Source organism: Scomber japonicus, chromosome 8 (assembly GCF_027409825.1).
Source record: "Scomber japonicus isolate fScoJap1 chromosome 8, fScoJap1.pri, whole genome shotgun sequence".
NCBI classification, from domain to species: Eukaryota; Metazoa; Chordata; class Actinopteri; order Scombriformes; family Scombridae; genus Scomber; species Scomber japonicus.
This window is the reverse complement of record NC_070585.1, coordinates 17,527,953-17,546,739: the sequence shown is the minus strand read 5'-3', so window position 1 is coordinate 17,546,739 and position 18,787 is coordinate 17,527,953. Positions and strand designations below refer to the sequence as shown.

Below are 18,787 nucleotides of genomic sequence, written 5' to 3'. Positions count from 1 at the left end.
CGCCGAAAACATAACAAAGAAAACGACAACGAGGAGGTGAACATGAAGGAGCTGAGCTGGTTGCGGTGTGTCTGGTTTGTGTGTTTGTGTACATGACGGCGGACGTTATAAACTTTTTTTCCGGTGGTGTAGACGCTTTCTACTACTGTTCTTCTTCTGCAGAGTTTTTAAAAATGCAGCTTATTTTGGTGCTTTATTTTGATGCCACATCCCGCTTTGAGTATACCCAATCAGCACCGAGTCAACCCCAAGCCCCGAACGGAGTACCTACTCTGAGACAGGGACTCGGTTAGCCCCTGTAAAAGTTCCGGGAGAGGTTCCTTCGAGGAGGTTCCTAAAATGGAGACACGTACCAATGGCCCCAACCCTGTAAAATTACCCTGAAGTTCCTGCAGTGGAAACGGGGCTAAACATTGGCTCTAGAGAGGGCTTTTCATGTTTTTAGTCAGTTTCACGGCCACTGTAGACTCTCTTACATGCTTGGAAGGGGAGGGGAAATGTATTCAGTCGGTTGCAGTCTGCAATCTCACCGCTAGATGCCACTAAATCTTTCACACCGGTCCTTTAATATTAGTGGGGTTTGATGTTTGTGATACAGTCTGTAAATGTGGATTCATATATGGGATGAATTGATGAATGGTATTGGTGTGTGACATCTCTGCCCTGGGCCTATGCTCAGCAGTATAGAAATTGGTACTTCAGGTATTTCCAATTATTTTTGATACCCCTTTGATTTTTTTGTTGTTTACTAAAGACAGCATCAATTATGAAGTTATTTAATATAACTTTTTGTTTTTTTGTTAAGTTAGTATATTTTTGTGTATGTGTACTGGTAATTCCCATACACTGTATATAGGTAATTCCCAGTGGGTGATCTGTATTACTGTGGTTTTGGGGGCTTGGCTGGCACTTTGCTCACCTTTTATACACAACAGGATCATGGTTTTCTAGGTCCCAGGCTCAGGCATCACCTCTATAGCATTGTGCTCTTTGTACATAAGTGAACTTTATAATCGCTTTAATAATTTCTTTGGTGTTATTTTGTTGTTTTAATGTTTGTGGGGTTTGATGTTTGTGATAGTCTTAAATATGCAGTTATATGTAATTGCTGGATAAATCTGTAGACTACTGCCTCTCGTATAGTCTGACATCCATCCCCTGGGACTGTGTTCAGCAGTATGGAAGTACTAGCCTACTTCAGTTGTTTGCTCACTCACCATTTTAGTACTTTTAGCAACCATCCAGCAACAGTAGTCACATCTCAAACACCCAGTCTGTCATTGAAAACAAGTGGAATTAAGTTAATTACATCATGTTTTGAAATTTAGGTGTATGTTTGAATTAGTTGTGTATACAGCCTAATGTGCCTTCTGTTGAAAGATATCAAACTTTATCCATGTCTGATTATTCACATCTACCTTTTGATACCTCTTTGAATATTTTTTTGCAGGTACATCGATAAATAATTTTATTAAACCTAACTTTGGAGTTCTTTAGTGAAGTCTGTTGTATGTGTGTGTGTGTACCGGTGTTATGTTAAAATCTGTTCCCCGTCACCCCAACCACTCATCTTCTTAGGTGCTTATTCTTAGCCCCAACCAGCTAACCGTAACCATAATCTAACTCCAACTGCGAGTGTGGTGATATGAGAATTACAATTTTAATAGGAGGGAGAAACAGACTTCGACACAATACTGGTGTAATTGCCGGTCCAGCCTGCTAGTGGCAGTAATGAGACATCTCGTTGAAGTTTTCATTTCAAACCAGAGAACAAGAAAGCCCCGGAAGACAACAGCAACAGAATGGTTGTCAACTGCAAAAAGTAGCTGTCCGTAGATTGTCTTTCCAGCGGCGTGTAAGGTGAGGCAATGCATGACAAAATAACCGTTAATATGTACATGTACAAACCCGTTAAATTGTACAAATATACTCGATTCAACATCATGAGAGAGAGAGAGAGAGCTAAGTGTGTGAGGAGGTGAAGTTAGCTTGCTAACTGTGCTAGTACGGTGCAAGCCATATGGTGCTAGCTGTAGCTGCTGTCAACCGTTAACATTCCAGTGAGTTGGTTCGTTAAAAAACGTTACAAATGAATGACGTCTTAACGAGTAACGTTAACTGTTAAAAAAAACACGATAGCAAGAGAGTGGCTGAAACTGAAACACTAATTAAATCAAAGTATTCTCTGTGTGTCTGTGTTGATAATTGCTGATAGTAAAAAGTCTAAAATGTTCAGGTTTGTGTGACGTCTCTTTGTGTATGTAACCATATTAAACAGATAGTCCGACTAAATATTACATCAGCAAAACCAACAGCTAGTAAATGTAATTTTTTTTTTTATAACTCTTTGTTGGAAGCAATTTCACAGGCAACAATATAAATACAGGTAAATGTAATTTTAGCAGTACGTTTTTTTCCAATGGATAGTTAGAGATGTGTTTCTGTGTGATGTTGCTGCTGTAGGGGGGATTTCTAAAATGTATCTATCTATCTAGTAATACCAGCTCCTATGTGTCTCTCCATCAAAATATGTGGAGCTGAGTGGGATTGGGCCTAGTCTATTAACACTCAAGTGGAATTACTCATCAAATATTTATTGAAGATGTTTAAATAAAAGCTGCAGGGTGGGAAATTAGCACCAACCAAATTCTGGTAAAATATTAAAGTGGCTGCTACATTTCATACATAAAATAATAATTTAATATTGAGTTGCTGATGAATTCGAATTTCAATCTTTCAGTGGCTCGTAGATATTTTTTTAAAGGTTCATATCCCACACTGGCTTCAAGAAATGACGGGAAATTAATCAGCAATGATTTTTATAATTAATTTGTTTTAGTCATGAAAAAAGGCTAAATATTTGTTGGTTTCAGCCAAATGTCAAATGTGGTGATTGATGCAGAAGAGGAAGAAATATCCAAACTTTTAATCTCTCATATGGATCAAGCTTTAAACATCTGGGTCCTACAATTTCTTTAATGAAACCTCATAGCTGAGTCTTTCATTAGATTCTCCCTCCACCCATTTTAAACTCTGACCTCAGTTTGTAATGCAGGCACACTGCAAAACTTTTAATCTTTATCTTTAAGTTTTTTCTGCTAACAAAGTAGTTGTCGAGTAGGCATGGGATGATAACCGTGTTCAAGGTATACCGCGATTTGAAAAAGCCACGATAACCGAAACCGCCAAATTTTATGTCATACCGTCCCTAAGGTATGAGCTGTTTTTTGTCTAGTCAAAGACAGAAAGTGATAGTCAGAAATCCCTCAGGTGGGGCAGCTGCAGTGTAGAGTATCACGACCCCTCACACTGTCATTACAGTGTATATTCAGGTTAAATTAACATGTCTGTCTTTATTTTTCTTCCTTTTAGGAACATTTTAGAGCTGTAATCACAGTACCGCCATACCGTGAAACCGTGATATTTTTTCTTATGGTTATCATACCGCCAGAATCTCATACCGGCCCATGCCTATTGTCGAGTAACTTTAAAAGGTTGTCTTCTTGTAAAGGAATATTTATAACTTGACATGAAAGATTACATCAGACTCTGCTGCTCTCCTGTCCTTTCTTTTTCTTGTCTCCCTGCGAGTCAAAACCTTACTAGGATGGGTTTGTTTTCCTTCAGTTCTTCAGTAAATTAAAGAAGTATTGGTTCCATATCAGTTCAGTTTATCAGGTCAGTGCGGCACTAAACGTAGAACACAAATACTATAATGTGGCTGTAAAGTGTCTATGTGTGTGTACTGCTCATTTCAGTGGCATCTTAACATATTAATTTACATGTAGATTCTTATTTCTACAGGTAATTAGCTCCACTGCAGAAATGGAGGCTGCAGGAGGAGAGGAGAGTCCAGAGGTGTGGGGGGCAGCTGCAACAGCAGAACCAAGCTTTTCTGGGTCTAGAGCAACGTCCACCAAGCCAGTTTGGGCTTCGCTAGAAGAAGCAACCCAAATGAAAACAGAAGGGAATGCTTTCTATCGGGAGAAGAACATCCGCTCAGCCATCGGTCGTTATCACCGAGCTCTGTTGGTCCTCCGAGGCCTGGATTCTGATGTGATGGCCGCAGTGAAAGGGTTTGGACCCGAGATACCTGCTCTCACATCTGAACAGGAAGCGTTGCTGAGAAACACACAAGTGGACTGCTACAACAACTTAGCTGGTAGATAAAAAAATATTACCATATTAAAGACCAAAGATGGAAGGAGTACTAGAATATCCAAATGGAGTAGAAAATATATCCCAGGTTCTGTTAAAAACTAGAAGCTCATCAGAACACCAGTGAATCAGTGAAGTAGCTTTTTATAGTATCCTCAGTATAATAAGTTCTGCCCTTCTAACAAATCACTCTCCAGTTGAGCTATGTCTCAACAACATTTTATGAGAGCTTTTTTACAGATAGTGTTATGAGGGAAAAGAACATACAGCTGCTGGGCTTGTACAGTATTTTATACACACGTACTGTACACATCTCTTTCAGCCTGTTTGCTGCAGAGACAGAGTGTTGACTATGCTCGTGTCCGGGAGTACAGCCTGCGCGTGCTGCAGTGGCGACCAGGTGACGTCAAAGCACTGTACAGGGCAGGAGTGGCCACACTGGAACTGGGAGATGCAGAGACAGCCAAACAGTACCTCACCCAGGCCTGCAGGGAGCAGCCTCATGGTAAGAAATAAGCCAGCACACTAGGATCATCCACTGCAAGCTCAAGCCGCCATTCAAAGGGAAAATAATCATTTATTTAGGTATTTCTGGCTTGAGTCTTATTGTGTGTTTTTACTAATCACTGTATTTCAGATGGAGCTTCTTTTTTTTTTATGCATATATTTATTTATTTTCTCCATTCAGTACATCAGACAGATGAGAAGTACAGCTTAAAAAGTCTTTTTGCATCTTTTAAAAAGATTACACATGTAATTTAATTGAACAGATTATCTCTTTGCCTTCTCGCTCATATTTGAAGACATGTGGGGAAAAAGTACTTTTTCTTTCCAAAACAAAACTTCTTGCTTGTTCTGTGACAGATGCCAACGTCCGGAAGCACCTGCAGAGGGCTGAGGAGAAGCTGAATCGGGAGTTACAAAAGGAGAAGGCCATGTACCGGGAGATGTTTTCTTCCAGCCTGAAGGGTAGCTCTGGAGAGGGGATTAACCAAACCAACAGAGCCGGTGAGGGAGTTTAGCCAAACAGTGCAACCCACCAAATGAAGTCTCATCCTGAGAGAGGCTTTGTTCAACCTCAGCTGGTCCCAAACCAGTTGAAGAATGTTCACAAAACTGATGTTACTGTGTCTTCTCCCAGTGATAATGAGGTGACAAAGTAAAAGTGATGCTGCTGAAAATAGAAAGGAGAGAAGAGAAAAGTTTGTTCCCTAGCAACAGGAAAAGCAGGAGTTTGGATATTTCACACAAAGATGCTTCTGACAGCTAAAATGAGACTCTTCATGTACTACTCAGTCCTGATAATGCCTTCATGATTGCAGTTGTCTGGTCAAAGTTGATTTTGTGAGTTTTCAAGTAAAATATTTTGTATAATGAATGTCCAAGCTCAGCTGTGTTTCTATCAAACTCATTTGATTGTCAATGTTGTACAAACCACATACTATAGGTATTTCACGCACATTTCAAGTTTAGTTAAACATTTCTTTTATTAATCGTAAGCCATGAGCAGCCACATTTTGTCTCAAATATTCATCATTCAATATTTATTTCAAAATCCTGAGCACAATAACAAGTTAAAGAGTATTTGCTTGGTTTTGGTCAGTGTCTGGCCAATATGATTGTACTTCAGAGGCATTATTGCCTATAAACCAAGAGGAATATCACATTCTCACAGTAGCTATAATCACGAAACAAGTCACAGAGCAGCATGCATAAGGGGAGTGTACACATACACATTCATACTCGTGGTTCACAGGAAGATTCAACCAATATATTTATAAGGAAGCTGCTTATAGCCAATATGGGTATGTTCAGTGCCTTTTAAATTGGACAACCTTTCAACCAAAGAGGTACATTTCCTTTGTCTTAATCAGAGCTGTGTTTCTGTTATGGTTAGAGATGTTCTGAGCCCATTTTTTCCTTCCTGATACCGATCCCATCACCCAAACTTGCGTATCAACCGATATCGAGTACTGATCCGATGCCGTTGCGTTGGGGGGGTAAAAATAAACAGCTGTATACTGCTTAGCCTGTATGGATGTGATAGGATTGCTATCTTTCACGTAATGTGTCTTTAAATACTCTGTAAGACTGCTGGTGTTGAAATTGGCAACACTAATGCCACTCCTCGAAACTAAAGCCTTGCATACTGTACACATTGCCTCTTTACTGATGGGACTCTGCGGTGTAAAATATTGCCAAAGTTTTCACATGGCTCATGTTACACTATTTGCTGATCTAAAATAGTAGCTTTGCTTTTCTGGGACAACAGCAGATGTATCCGGGTTTGAAATTACTTTAACGTTTGTTAATAAATTATGTGGTATCGAATCAGCGCATAGACCATGCATACTCGCAGATACCCATTCCAGCATTTTACGCAGAATTGGAGGCATTTCCGATGCTTGTAGCGGGACAACTGTAGTCAAGGTGTCAAAGCATTGTCAAAGGTTTGTAGTTCTTTGCAGCTCCTCAAAGGAATTCTTCATCCCAAATAAAGTTGTCTCCTTAGTTCACTGACATTTTGCTGTGCTCTGCTTGTTACTGTAATTTGCAAATTTTAGAAGAACGCAGTGTCAGTGAGGAATGACTTTGGGACATGCAGTGCAATCGTTTGCTACAAAGCACTTTAACTGTGCTACAGGACCTTTTAGTTTGGAGAAATCTGGTGGGCATTTTGTACTTTGTTGGCAGCTATAAAAGTAGAGAAATGTCAACTGTCTTTAAAAATTTACAAAAACAACTAGAATGAATGAAAACTGCCATGAAAAAAATTAAAAGGTTTAAACACTTTGGGCCTGAGAGGAACTTCCATCATATTGGTGGTGGATGAAAAAATTGTATTTTAGCCAGTGTTACAGAACCAGTGTCTTGTCAGTCTAACCAGTCCAAAAATAATTGTTACATTTTAAAATTAAAAATGATGAAACTTCCATTTAGGATGAGACACAAAACCAGCCATCACTGGTGTTTTGAATGTATCACATGGATGTAGCATCTACTGTGATCATTTATTGTACAAATGTCATTTCTTGGGTGGTTTCCGTTTGAGACTCAGAGACCTCATGGAGCCAAACACTCTCCTCCCCAAGTCCCGCAGCGACCGAGAGCGCTGGAGGGGCATCCTTGGAGGAGGGGATGGAGAAAAGGAAGGGGAGGAGAGCGGGGAGATGGAATGGCAGCTGCCCTCCAGACTCTGAGAACGAGAGAGGTTAAACAGACTGGCTGTGGAGGACACACGTTTGTCCTCCTTTGCTCTTAGCAGTCTGAGTCCTTCGTCTCTGCTGATACCCATGCCACCTTGCCCCACATCTAAGGAGGAGACCCAGTGTGCCCGCTTTGTGGGCTCCTCGTTGTGGTTACGAGGCACCAGTAAACCCTGGGACTCACTCCTGAACAGAGCCCTCCTGGAGAGCCTGAGGCTGGAGCTGCGTCTCTCCCCATCCTCCTTTCCCCGCTTCCTTGAGAATATTGGAGAGCTTTCTACTTTTGGCCTCCTGTCATTACTACTGGACCCCGCCTTCACCCTCCGATGTTCCCTTCGCCAGCTTCCACCACTGTTCCTTCTCCATCCATAGCCATACTCGGCTCTATCCATCTCCTCTCTTTCATTCTCCGACTCTTTACCCCAGAGGCGACCCTCGAAGCCCCTCCAGAGTTTGTTAGAGGTCTTTCTGGATGTTTGGGCTTCTGTTCGCTCCCTCTCCTCCTCTTCACCCCAAACAGAGCTGTAGTCCTCTCTCTTGCCATAGCTGCTCACTGTAGCTGCCCTGATCAGCTTGTGGGAGGCATGCTTCCCTTTGTAGAGCCCCTCCACCCTCTTCCACCCACCGGTACCCCCACTTCCTCCCCCACTTTGCCGAAGTGATCCACCCCTTGGCTGGATGCCGCCATGCTCCAAAGGAGAGGTCCTGTTATGGGTACGAGGCAGAGAACACTGGAAGGGTGCATCCCTTCGGAAAACAGAGAGAGGGGTGGCACCCAAGGGGGAAGGATGGAGAGGCCGTGGAGGGGAGCGGCCCCTTGCGGTAGGGCGGGAGGCAGGGGAGGAGGCTGTGGAGGAAGGAAGATCAGATGGGGAAGGGATCTGCTGGTAGTGGCAGTGTGAGGAGTAGTGGGCAGAGGGAATATGAATGGACTGGTAAGGGTGAATGGGGCTGCTGGAGTGGGAGAGAGGAGGGGTGAGACTGCACTGAGACTGCGGGGAGTGGGTGACACTGAGAGACAGCTGTATTGGTCTCTGAGGGCTCAGTTCAGTCAGTCTAGTGTAGTCATGCAACTGATCTGTCTGGGCTGTCAGGTGAGTTTTACCATGACCCCTCACGTCACCTGCTGTATCTGCTTGGAAGCAGTCAATGTCCAGTTCCACACCTTGTTCCATCAGGCCGACTACGACAGACCTTGATAGGCCAGAAAGGCGGGAGATCTCTCCCACCATGGGGGAGTCTTCGCTTAGCTTGGGACTGGAATTTGACTCTTGGATCAAGCTGCTGCGCTGAGACCCAGGAGCTGATCCAGAATTTGTGCCGTATACTGATGTACCAGCCTCAGGTGGAGGACCACTGCTCCAGTCTAATGATCGACAGAAGGCGGTTGACCCAAATCCAGAACTGGTTACAGACCCTGAAGTAACTTCTAGGGAACTGCGGTGGCTCAGGCTGGAGGGACAGGTGGAAATGCGAGGTCGAGCTCTAAGTGCTGGGGTGGGTGTTGAAGTGGAGAGTGATGTAGAAGCTGTGGAAGCCGCAGCTAAATCACTCCGCAAAGCTCCACAACTGCCATGTTTAGGATTGTCTACCGTTCCCGGGCCAGAATTTAAACCAGGAGTAAGGTTCAAGTTGAGATTGAGATGCAAATTAATGTTCAAATCCTCTCCAGTTGCAGAGGGAAGGTTACCCAGGTTGATTGAGTTCCTGGTGGCTTTTTTCCCAGTAGTGCTGAGGCTGACTCTGGCAGAGTTCCCCAGCAGTGATTTGCAGGGTGTGATGCTGCCCCCTGGCAGAGTGGTGGGTGTACTGCGGCTCTCAAAGGCAGACAGGGACTGAGTGGAACCATGACTTTTGCCAGGGGTACAGAGGCCTTTTTGTGTGACTGGACAGTGTGTAGCAGCTGAAGTGAGATCAGAGGTGGAAGCGGTTACCCGACTGTGATATTGGCGAGCTAATCGAGAGATGTACTGCTCCAGCTGGGTGAAAGAGGCCTGAGCTGTGGGCTGCTGAGGCTGGAGAGGCATACTTAAATCAGCAGTGGATTCTGTTGGTTCATCTGGTTGGGTTGCTTCAGGACTTGGAGAAGCTGATTGCTCCTGGCTCTGGGAGGTGAAGAGGGGGCTTTGGAGAGCAACAGCATGCAGTGGGCTGGGGTAGGGGTATACCTCTTTGGTCCGACGGGACACCAGGTCTGTACAGTAGCGAGAATCCAGCTGGGGTCTCGGATAGAGGGAGGAGGTGGAGGAAGAGGAGGAGGGATCAAGAAGCGGGAGGATGGAAGAAATCAAAGAGTCACCGAGGCCTGAGCAGAGGTCAGACAGAAAGCTCAAACCAGTCGCTTCAAGGTCAGTTGAGACTGCAAGAGACAAGAGAGGAAGACTTTCAGACCAAACATTTTTTATTTTAGATTATCGTTCTCTAAATATTTATTATCTGTCTTTTTCCCAACATACTGGCGTTTTGTAGCCAAAACACTAGTGTGAACCTGACTGCTGAAAATCCTCACCTGAAACTGATGTCCCCTCTGTTTGTTCAGCATCATCTTGGCAGGTATAAACTGCAGGCTGCTGTGTCTGCTGCTGCTTCATTACACCATCTGACCACAAGATGTCAGTATTGTCAGCAGTAAGAGGAGCCTGCTCCCAAAGCTTCAGGGGTCTGGCTGGTGGCACCGGTCCTCCCTGAGCGGCATCACTGGACACAGAATAGCAAGAGTCTGACAGGGAGCTCCCGCTCACTGAATAGAAACCTTGAAGAGACAGGAAATAAATTACATAATATCTCATCACAACATCCAGCTATTTGGAGGAGCTGATGATGAAGGAGAGGAAATAGGGGCCACCTAGAGTCCTGACCTGTTTGGTGGTTATGTGATATGCTGGTCATTATTTAAACTGTATTATTATTATTATTAGTGTTATTAATTCTCTATTATTGGGATTGGGATTTATTTGGGATTGGGATAGGTTTTCTTTTTCATCTTTTGTGGATTGATTGCATAGGCCTCTCTGTAGTCAAGCTATGTCTATGTGAAACAATTTATGTTAAATTTAATTACAAATTGAAAAGACAAAATCCATCATTTTCATAAACATAAACATGGATGTCATTAATGCTGCTACTCTTTGCAGTCACACAATTGTGATTTTTATGGATGGGTTTTACATTTGTAGTTTTATACTCTCTGTCTGCTACGTTTGTCACATACAAAATATTTGTGGCAACACAAATAGCAACAGTGTTAAGTTTTCGATATAAAAAAAGTAAATGTTAGTTAACAAGGTCAGTAATAACAACAAAGACAGAAACTCAAAACATAAATTCCAGGAAAAGGCGTCACAGTATCGGAGACAATATTTAACTAACAGGTAATGTCTAGATAGTCAGTGCTAAAACAGTAAATGCACTCCAAATAAGGGCTAACAAATCAGATTTAACATGAAATCTTAACACTTTAAGCTGTGAAAATAACTTAAATTTTCACTTCACGCAAATAAAGGAGCGCATGTATGAGTGTATAGCAACAGAGGAATGTCTGACTTGGGTGTAGAGGGACCAAGAGTAGATAAGAGTTTGGTAAACTGAAACTGAATGAGTCACTGCCAAGTCACACAGAGTGCAAGTAAACCAAAGTTTTAAAAAAAGGAGTATGATTAATATTTAACTGGACCGTGTTGGTCATCATAAAGGTCAGCGCTGCACATCACACACTGTTTACAATATTCACAGCTGAGCACAAGTGTGTATCTGTTAGTCTAGGTGTGTCTTTTTACCTGAACTAGGTCTGGAGTCACTATCCAGGTGGACTGCACCACTAGGGTCTGGTGTTGGGGGAGACAGTAGGTCAGATGGGGCATCCCAAGAAAGAGTAGACCAGCGTGAGTTATTTGCCCTGCCAGATGAGGAATGAACCGTCCCATCCCCAGAATTACTGCCAGAGTCCTCCGGGCTGGTCTGACAGGGCGATACCATTATTTCTGAGGGAGAGGGAGCCTGAAAAAAACAAAACATGAGACAGGTTAGGCCTGAGCAACAGTGATAATGTGATTGTTATTAGTAGATTACAACATTTATATATTATTTTTTGTGTGTGAAAGAACTACTGTTTATATAGTTTTGGTTTACATTATCAATATACTACATAATTTACATTGTAAATGTACAAAAAAGTTGTAAGTAATTTTGTCAGCTTTTAGCTACAATTTGCTCAGGCACAGTACTGTGGACCATAGGGATTTATAACTATAGTATTATATAATCACACCATAAATATACAGTTACACAGTAAGATAATACATAATACTGACGTACAGTATTCCTCTGTTTTAATTGAGTGTTGAAAGTAGCTTTTACACAAGCACTGTACTTTATGTTGTACTCAGTTTGAGGATTTTGTGCTTCCATTTTGCACTACTTTATAATTTTACATTTCAGAAGGAAATATTATACTGTATAATTCATTTATTCATTCATATTTATTCATTTTCATTCATTTATTTCACAGGTATAGTTGCTCATTACAGTAATCGCTACACATTTAGCTTAAAGTAAAATTTTCAATGATTTTTACTTGAAATTAAATATTTTAACATTGTGGTATTCTACTTATATGTGAAGCCGTAAATTTACTCCAGCAGTAACATGGTGGGTGTTTGGATTGACAGCAGATTAGCAGAGCAGCTGGCGTTGTACGTTAATGTATCACTTAGATATCTGTGGATATCTGTGTGCTGATATAAGAGCATTTCTAGCAGTGAAATACAGCTGTGATGTGTAACAATCACACTCCTTAAATTACACACTTATGATATTGTCTAACTACTAAGGACGAGGGTCGGTCCAGGATTAGTTGACCAGGATTCTTTGGGAAATTCAGACCATTGGATCCATGTGGAAAAAACATGTTGGGTTTCGTGTTCGTGATGTCATTTACCAGACGCACACCCAGATGATGTCACACCAGCCTTACCGTAACAGTCAGGAATGAGGGGCCCCATACAACAGCAAGAATAACAATCACCCTGTCAAGATAGCAAAGTGCCTCAATTTCCTAGATTAGTAGGGGCTTGGGTAACCCCGCCACCACTACCACCACCCCCACTACCCCCACTACCCTTCAATTATCCTCCAAATCCCCTACCTACAGTACCTTCTCAGCTAAGAGCCCCTGCATTAGACCGATTGAGCCCAGACAACAGAAACCCTGAGTAGCACTGGTCAATCCTCTTGTTACTGAGGAAACAATACAGGTAGTGACTCACTGCTTGGGTGACAGGAGAGAAGAGGGGGGGGGGGCTTCAGAAGATAATGGGAGAAGACAGATGACGTAACAAAGAGCAGTCAGAGCGGCAGAAGGGAAGGGGGATGGACTGAGGAGGAAGACGGACAGAAGGAAAAGAGTTTCAGACTTTGACTTGTCTTAAGCTTATCTTCTTTCCACTCCTTTCTTCCTCTCTCTGAAAAGAAGAGGAGACTCATTTCTTTCCTGTTTTTTTTTTCTTTCCTTTTCCTGTGAGTCTAAAGTGAGTCGTGGCTGAGTGGGTGACCAAAAACAAGCAAGAGGGACAAAAAAAGAGACAGAGACTGAGAAATGAGAATGAGTCACTGAGTGAGTGAAGGCGGTGAGGTGGGGAGGGTGAGCGGTTGCCGGGTGAGAGAGAAGGGCATCTTGAAGGACCCTCACCTCCCCCACACTCCCCTTGACAAATAACCCCCCCCCCCCCTCCTACTTCTATAATATCCATCGAGCCAACCGCCCCCTACTCACCATAGCTACAGCTGCTCGCTCTCTAACTCTCTCTCTATCTCTCTCTCTTTCTCACTTCTACTCCCACACACAGACCCACAACAGAACAACAAGGCCGGGCGAAATATTTAACTCATCCTGAGTCTGAAAACACACCATCCAGTCCTGGTGTGACTTTTTCCTCATGTGTATGTTCGGTTGTCTGTTGTGCCGCCAAAGCCCACTCATTGCCTCATTCCTCCTTTTGCCATAAAAGCACATATGTCCATCTTCCTGCAGTTGTTGGAGCTTCAACTTTTTCTCTTCACTTCTGTCGATTTAAAGAAGAAATAGGAAGTCTCTCTCTCTCTCTCTCTCTCTCTCTCTCTCTCTCTCTCTCTCTCTCTCTCTCTCTCTCTCATATTATCCATCAATTACACGATATAATGTTACACAGAGACTAGTGCATGATCAAATCATAGGAGGCTGACAGACAAGTGGGTGGGGGTCCGCTCTAAGCTATGTAATATGATATTCCTTCATGTGAGGGAGAAGTGCATCCCCCTCTGGAACAATACGTAGGACACATATGGGTCAATCAGATAATAATGCTACAGTGATCTCAGCTGCATGAGCAACACACCTCGTCTTAATGAGTGCATTATGTCATAGTACAGCAAGACAGACTGCTGCAGCGGTTGCCATGTTGAGGGCAAACAGTGTAGGATGGAGCTTGCATTCGGTGAAGTACAGCACAGTATTTATTGTTCATGAATTATTAATGTGGTATTGAAATTTAAAGAACAGCCCACGCTGAGCTGTCTTCATCTTCATCCACAGAGTGATATAATGGGATGAGCTCCACATGCAGGTGGATTGCACACGAACAAGTGAAAGTATCAACGTTACATACTTTTTTTTTTCTTTTGGTGAGCTCAGAAAGGTCTTGAGGCAAAAGCCACAGACAAAAGCTGTCTCACTCCACAAGTCAGGGTAATGGCTCCCCATGTAAGATGATGCTTTCCAATACTAAACCTAATTTCAAGACAGGCTGACTTCACGAGGGCACATCTGTAGCACATCCGCTTATTCTCCTCCTAAGTGTTTTACTCGGTTTATGTTTGAGCACTGAATGGCAACAGTGGGAACAATCAGTTTTTCACCAACTTGGCCTTGACTTGCTTTGAAGGCAAGAACAGCTGTTGAAAAGTATAAAAAGATTAAAATGTTACTCACTGAGCACTTGAGTTTTTTCTACTTTATGAAGAATTGAAAGCTGGTTCTATTTATAATGAAAGATTGCATATAAAAATGTAGGGCTACGACTAACGCTTCTTTTCATTACTGATTCATTGTTTGGTCTGTAAAATGTCAAAGAAGAGAAAAATGCTTATTATAATCTTCCACAGACAAAAATTATGTTTTGTTTTGTTTGACCGACCAATGTTGGTTCATCCAAAAGCCAACCCCTAAGCATGAACACATCACATGTTTGAAAAGATGAAAATGAATTTCAAATTGCATTTGTCCATCACAGATGACTGTGCAGCCATAATCCCAACCTGCCAAACAGGGATTTACACAGTGACAACTTTCTCTCTCCGCTATTATAGAGTGAAAAGATTAATCACATTTCAAGAGTTTATCTGAAATGGGGAAAAAAAACAAAAAAAAACATACACACAACAAAGCTGGTGTTGAAGTAGACCGCATTATGTTATGACTCATCTAATCCTTGGCTCACAACATAGATATATTTTCTGAAAACAGAACAACCTGTCTTTTTCCAAAGCAGTGATAAATGAGTTTCAGGTAAAATGGATATAATGTGTTGAGGAATGAAACCGGTCAATAGGTACAGCTATTTCACCTTTACACCTTTAATAAAATCAGCAGGTGCTCCAACTGACCTGGTTTGGTCTATCTCCAGCTGCTGCAGTGTTTAAACTAGATGTGATCACTTTTGCAACAACTATTTGTCTCCTTTTGTGTAAATGTCGGTGTGTGTGTTTTGGCGGAGGCCAGCCTGAGCAGAGGGCGGGAGCCAGGCTGCACACTGGCAGCTCCTTTCAGAGGTGAGAATGAGCCATGCTGCCTGCCCTCTCCACAGGATATCTCAGCACTGCAGGGGGAACAACATAGATGTCGGTGGGTGGGTGGCGAGGAAGGCAGCACATGATGAGCCACACTTCCATGGAGATGCCCTTGATCACATCGGACTACAAATTCTGTCCTTGCACTGATTTTTATTATAACAAGTTATTTTTGTCTCTCTATTGCAGCCTGTTAGGGATATTATTTCACATTATTTCATCCAATAAACACATTGTTCTGCAAAAGTGACCTCAGCTGCAGCCTGATTTGGAAAGAACATGTATTCATGTGCTGCAGGCTGCTGACTAATACCACTCATCAGTACCAGGAACACATATTCACAGTGTAATAACAGCTTGTGGATAGTGAGTGTTGAAGTATCTGTTGCTTTCTCTGATTAACAATACCATGCTATTAATGTATCAAATAGAGACTTATTCCATATACAAAGTGGTGAACACAACATGAACCTGTCATGTCAAATCTGGAAATGATCCAGAGATAATCCATGATGGACTGATTTAGCAGAAAATAACATGCACACTCTCTTTGCAATGCAGAGAAGCTCCTTGAAGTTTAGCTCCACAGAAAGCTAAAACATTTCTGCACCGTGTGCATCACTAATTATTTAATAATTTCTTCTTTCATTTTAGACATTGACTTCAAAGATTAATCAATTATCAAAAAAGCTGTTGATTATATTTCTGCCCATCTTGTCTATTGATGAAATTGACAAATTGTTTGGCTACCAATTGGATACCAATTCTAGTTTGATCAATAATCTTCCGAATTTTAACAAGAAAACCCTGCAGGGCGTTCTCACAGTCATCTTTATCCTCTAAGTTTTAATGTAGAAACTAAAGATTTCACATGTTGGTGACTTCACAGGTTCAGATTGAGTTCACGAATAAAGGACCATAAAGCACCTGCAGTGGAGGGTGCAGCCTCAGTATCCAGACCAGGCCTCAAGGATGGGACCTGTTCACATGCTGTCCTCCTGGATTACATGTCAACCCACATTCTCCACATTCTCAACACAAAAAGACTTGTGTATCAATTTCAGGAGGAAGGGTTGGGAAATGTATTTTCTTTATGTGTTTGGGTGTGAGCCTAATCACACATCCTGATCATTCAGAGTGAGCCATGCACGCTGCACTGGAGCGTTCAGGATTACCCAATAAAAGATCAAAATTTAGGACAGGATGACACACACAGATGAAACATATTGTGATCAGACTGGTTGATTTGAATGCAAACTGTGTACCAGTGACCTTTACAGCCGATGAGCTTACCGGCCAGCGCCAAAAAACGCAGCAGTGTCTGGTTGCTGCCGGGTGTAGGCTATTAATACCTACACCTGACTTTAGTGCTTGAATCCCACCACAGCCTCCTTTATAACCTTGAGCCGGGGCGAAGAGCCAGCCAGCCAGTAGCTGGTCCTGTAGCCTGACCTCAATGACATTTGCTCCATGTGACAGTCACACACTGCTGCTGTATATAATGATCAGGCTGCATGCTTGGCTGCTCTCTGGCACCATCTCAATCAATTGGCTATTCAGCTCTCGGCACAGCCATGCGCCGCCAGGCAGAGATAAAATCTGTCTACTGAACCGCAGAGGGACTGGCTTGTTGGCAGATCACCATCATCCCCGCATCCATATTTAATAATCTCGTCATGTAGAGACCCGGGCTACAAGCACATACTGACCTGTTGCCTGCGGGATGTCGCAGAGCTCTGCTCCCCGTCTGTGGCGCGGTCCTCCAGAGCTGCGTCCACCATCCCCAGGTGTTTGCACCTGAGCAGCTCCAGCTCCAGCACCCCGGCCAGCGTCGCTTTGAGGCGCTCTCCGATGCGGACCCGCTCGGTGCCCGACCACAGCGAGTTCACGCAGCCGCGGCGGCCAGCCATCATCGTCCGAGGGGAGGGGGGGCGGAACCGGGGGTGCCGGCAGACCACCGCTCAGTTACCGTGCAGTGAGGGTTAGGGAATGCACTAAGGTCCAGCACCAGGTAGTGCAGCACAGGTCCGGACGAGCGACAGCTTCATAGTAACCGCTTGAATTAACGCAGTATTGTGGAAAATATCACCATCTCCATGCATCTCGTGCCATGCAGCCTTTAGCTTCAGGCAGCCCCGCTGACTCGAACAACACTGGATTAATGAATCCACTGGCAGCCTGGAGCAACATCAGCGGGCCACGTCTCATATTAATCCAGGCTTGATTTCTTGTTGACATGTATTTTATTTATGTCACTTATAAGCTTCCCGGTCCGCAGGAGTTGCCATGGCGCTGGGCTCCGTGCGCTGTGTCCCCAATGAGACAATGCAACAGACTGAGGGTGATAACATGTGGGAGCAGGCAAGGAGGAGCCACTGCACCAGAGCTGCTCCGGGATTGGTCGGGGAAGTTTTTCGAATGGACGCCTTGAAAAATCCCCGGACTGTCCAACTTCAGTGTACAGTGTGCCTGGGGACATATACTCACATTCCTCCAGTGTTCCCATAGGGATAGTGTGTCTGAGTCTGTTAGTGACCTCATCAGGATGTGTGTATCATTAGCTAAAGGTCTTGCAGGATTTGATGTGAAATATGTTGGGAAAAGTATCCTTCTGAACAAGGCTGGATTGCTTAACAAGCAAAGTGGGCAGTTTGAAAAAAAAGAAAAGTATAAGGTTGTGGAAGTCTCTTCAGGTCAGGGGTTAAGATGCTAAACATAGAGACCAGAGAGCCAGATACCTTTGCACTCTTGTTATATATTGCAGTATAATTACCATATTTTACACATTTCTTATTTTTCTTGCAATTTTCTGTGCATATTTCTCCTCTAGAATATGAGCTGCTGTAACATGAACCAGTTTCTCCCTCAGGGATCAATAAAGTATTTCTGATTGTGATTCTGACCTTTGCTGCATGCTCTCTCCCTCAATTCTCTCTATCATGGTAGTCCTTTCAGCCAAATCCATCAACTTTCCCCCTTGATAAAAGCTGTAGTTTTAACTTCATATGATCATTTACATCAAAACTTTTATACATATGTCTCCAAATCTTAATAAATCTAAAATAAACACAAGGCTCATGTAAATAAGACACATCAACCCTGTTACATTGAAAACTGTCCTCCCATGTGAAGAGGCATTGAAACCATTGTTGTGCTGTGCTATTTGAACAGTGCATAGTGCTGAAGTGCATACCAGAAGTTAAATGTAAACACTGTTTCAGTTTGAGCTTATTCGACCAGAACAGATTTGTTCTTCGTGAACACAAACAGCTGGCAGTCAAACAGAGTCAATGTGTTGATGCCATTTTTGAAAAGAGGCAACAACAACAGACTTTCAATCAACTGTAAATGAAGCAGACCACTGTTTATTGTGTGTGGATGTCCAATAAAGTACATCTGTGTCAGAATATACTGTATGTTTGTGAGTTCTTTTTAGCCAAATGAGTATTAAAATGATCTGCTAGCCCTCACTTACTGATGGGGAAATGACATCTACCCTTAAATACAATATTTAATTCTTAAATGAGTTAAAACAAATAAAACAAATAGTTAACAGCACTCAGCAAAAACTGGCCTTTGGTTGAAACTCACTACTGACCCAA

General features: G+C 42.8%; 2 protein-coding genes across 2 annotated transcripts; one reads left to right on the top strand and one right to left on the bottom strand.

The window, feature by feature from the left end:
* Nucleotides 1–1,745: 1,745 nt before the first annotated feature.
* ttc9c (tetratricopeptide repeat domain 9C) lies at nucleotides 1,746–5,380 on the top strand. Its single transcript, XM_053324094.1, has 4 exons — nucleotides 1,746–1,860; nucleotides 3,805–4,162; nucleotides 4,481–4,663; nucleotides 5,023–5,380. The coding sequence occupies exons 2-4, from the start codon at nucleotides 3,826–3,828 to the stop codon at nucleotides 5,178–5,180; spliced, it is 678 nt and encodes a 225-aa protein (XP_053180069.1). The 5' UTR covers nucleotides 1,746–1,860; nucleotides 3,805–3,825; the 3' UTR covers nucleotides 5,181–5,380.
* Nucleotides 5,381–5,389: 9 nt separating this feature from the next.
* si:ch211-168f7.5 (uncharacterized) lies at nucleotides 5,390–17,095 on the bottom strand. Its single transcript, XM_053324093.1, has 4 exons — nucleotides 16,895–17,095; nucleotides 11,141–11,360; nucleotides 9,874–10,116; nucleotides 5,390–9,723 (listed from the first exon to the last, which is right to left on the bottom strand). Exons 1-4 carry the CDS (start codon nucleotides 17,093–17,095, stop codon nucleotides 7,184–7,186), a joined length of 3,204 nt encoding a protein of 1,067 aa, XP_053180068.1. The 3' UTR covers nucleotides 5,390–7,183.
* Nucleotides 17,096–18,787: the final 1,692 nt, after the last annotated feature.

Excerpts from the sequence above, each read along its gene's own strand:
- ttc9c (XM_053324094.1), top strand. The coding sequence starts at position 3,826 with ATGGAGGCTGCAGGAGGAGAGGAGAGTCCAGAGGTGTGGGGGGCAGCT. Across the intron at positions 4,163-4,480 it reads CTGCTACAACAACTTAGCTG|CCTGTTTGCTGCAGAGACAG; the intron begins GTAGATAAAAAA and ends CATCTCTTTCAG. Across the intron at positions 4,664-5,022 it reads CTGCAGGGAGCAGCCTCATG|ATGCCAACGTCCGGAAGCAC; the intron begins GTAAGAAATAAG and ends GTTCTGTGACAG.
- si:ch211-168f7.5 (XM_053324093.1), bottom strand. The coding sequence starts at position 17,095 with ATGGCTGGCCGCCGCGGCTGCGTGAACTCGCTGTGGTCGGGCACCGAG. Across the intron at positions 11,361-16,894 it reads CGACATCCCGCAGGCAACAG|GCTCCCTCTCCCTCAGAAAT; the intron begins GTCAGTATGTGC and ends TGTTTTTTTCAG. Across the intron at positions 10,117-11,140 it reads TGACTCCAGACCTAGTTCAG|GTTTCTATTCAGTGAGCGGG; the intron begins GTAAAAAGACAC and ends TGTCTCTTCAAG.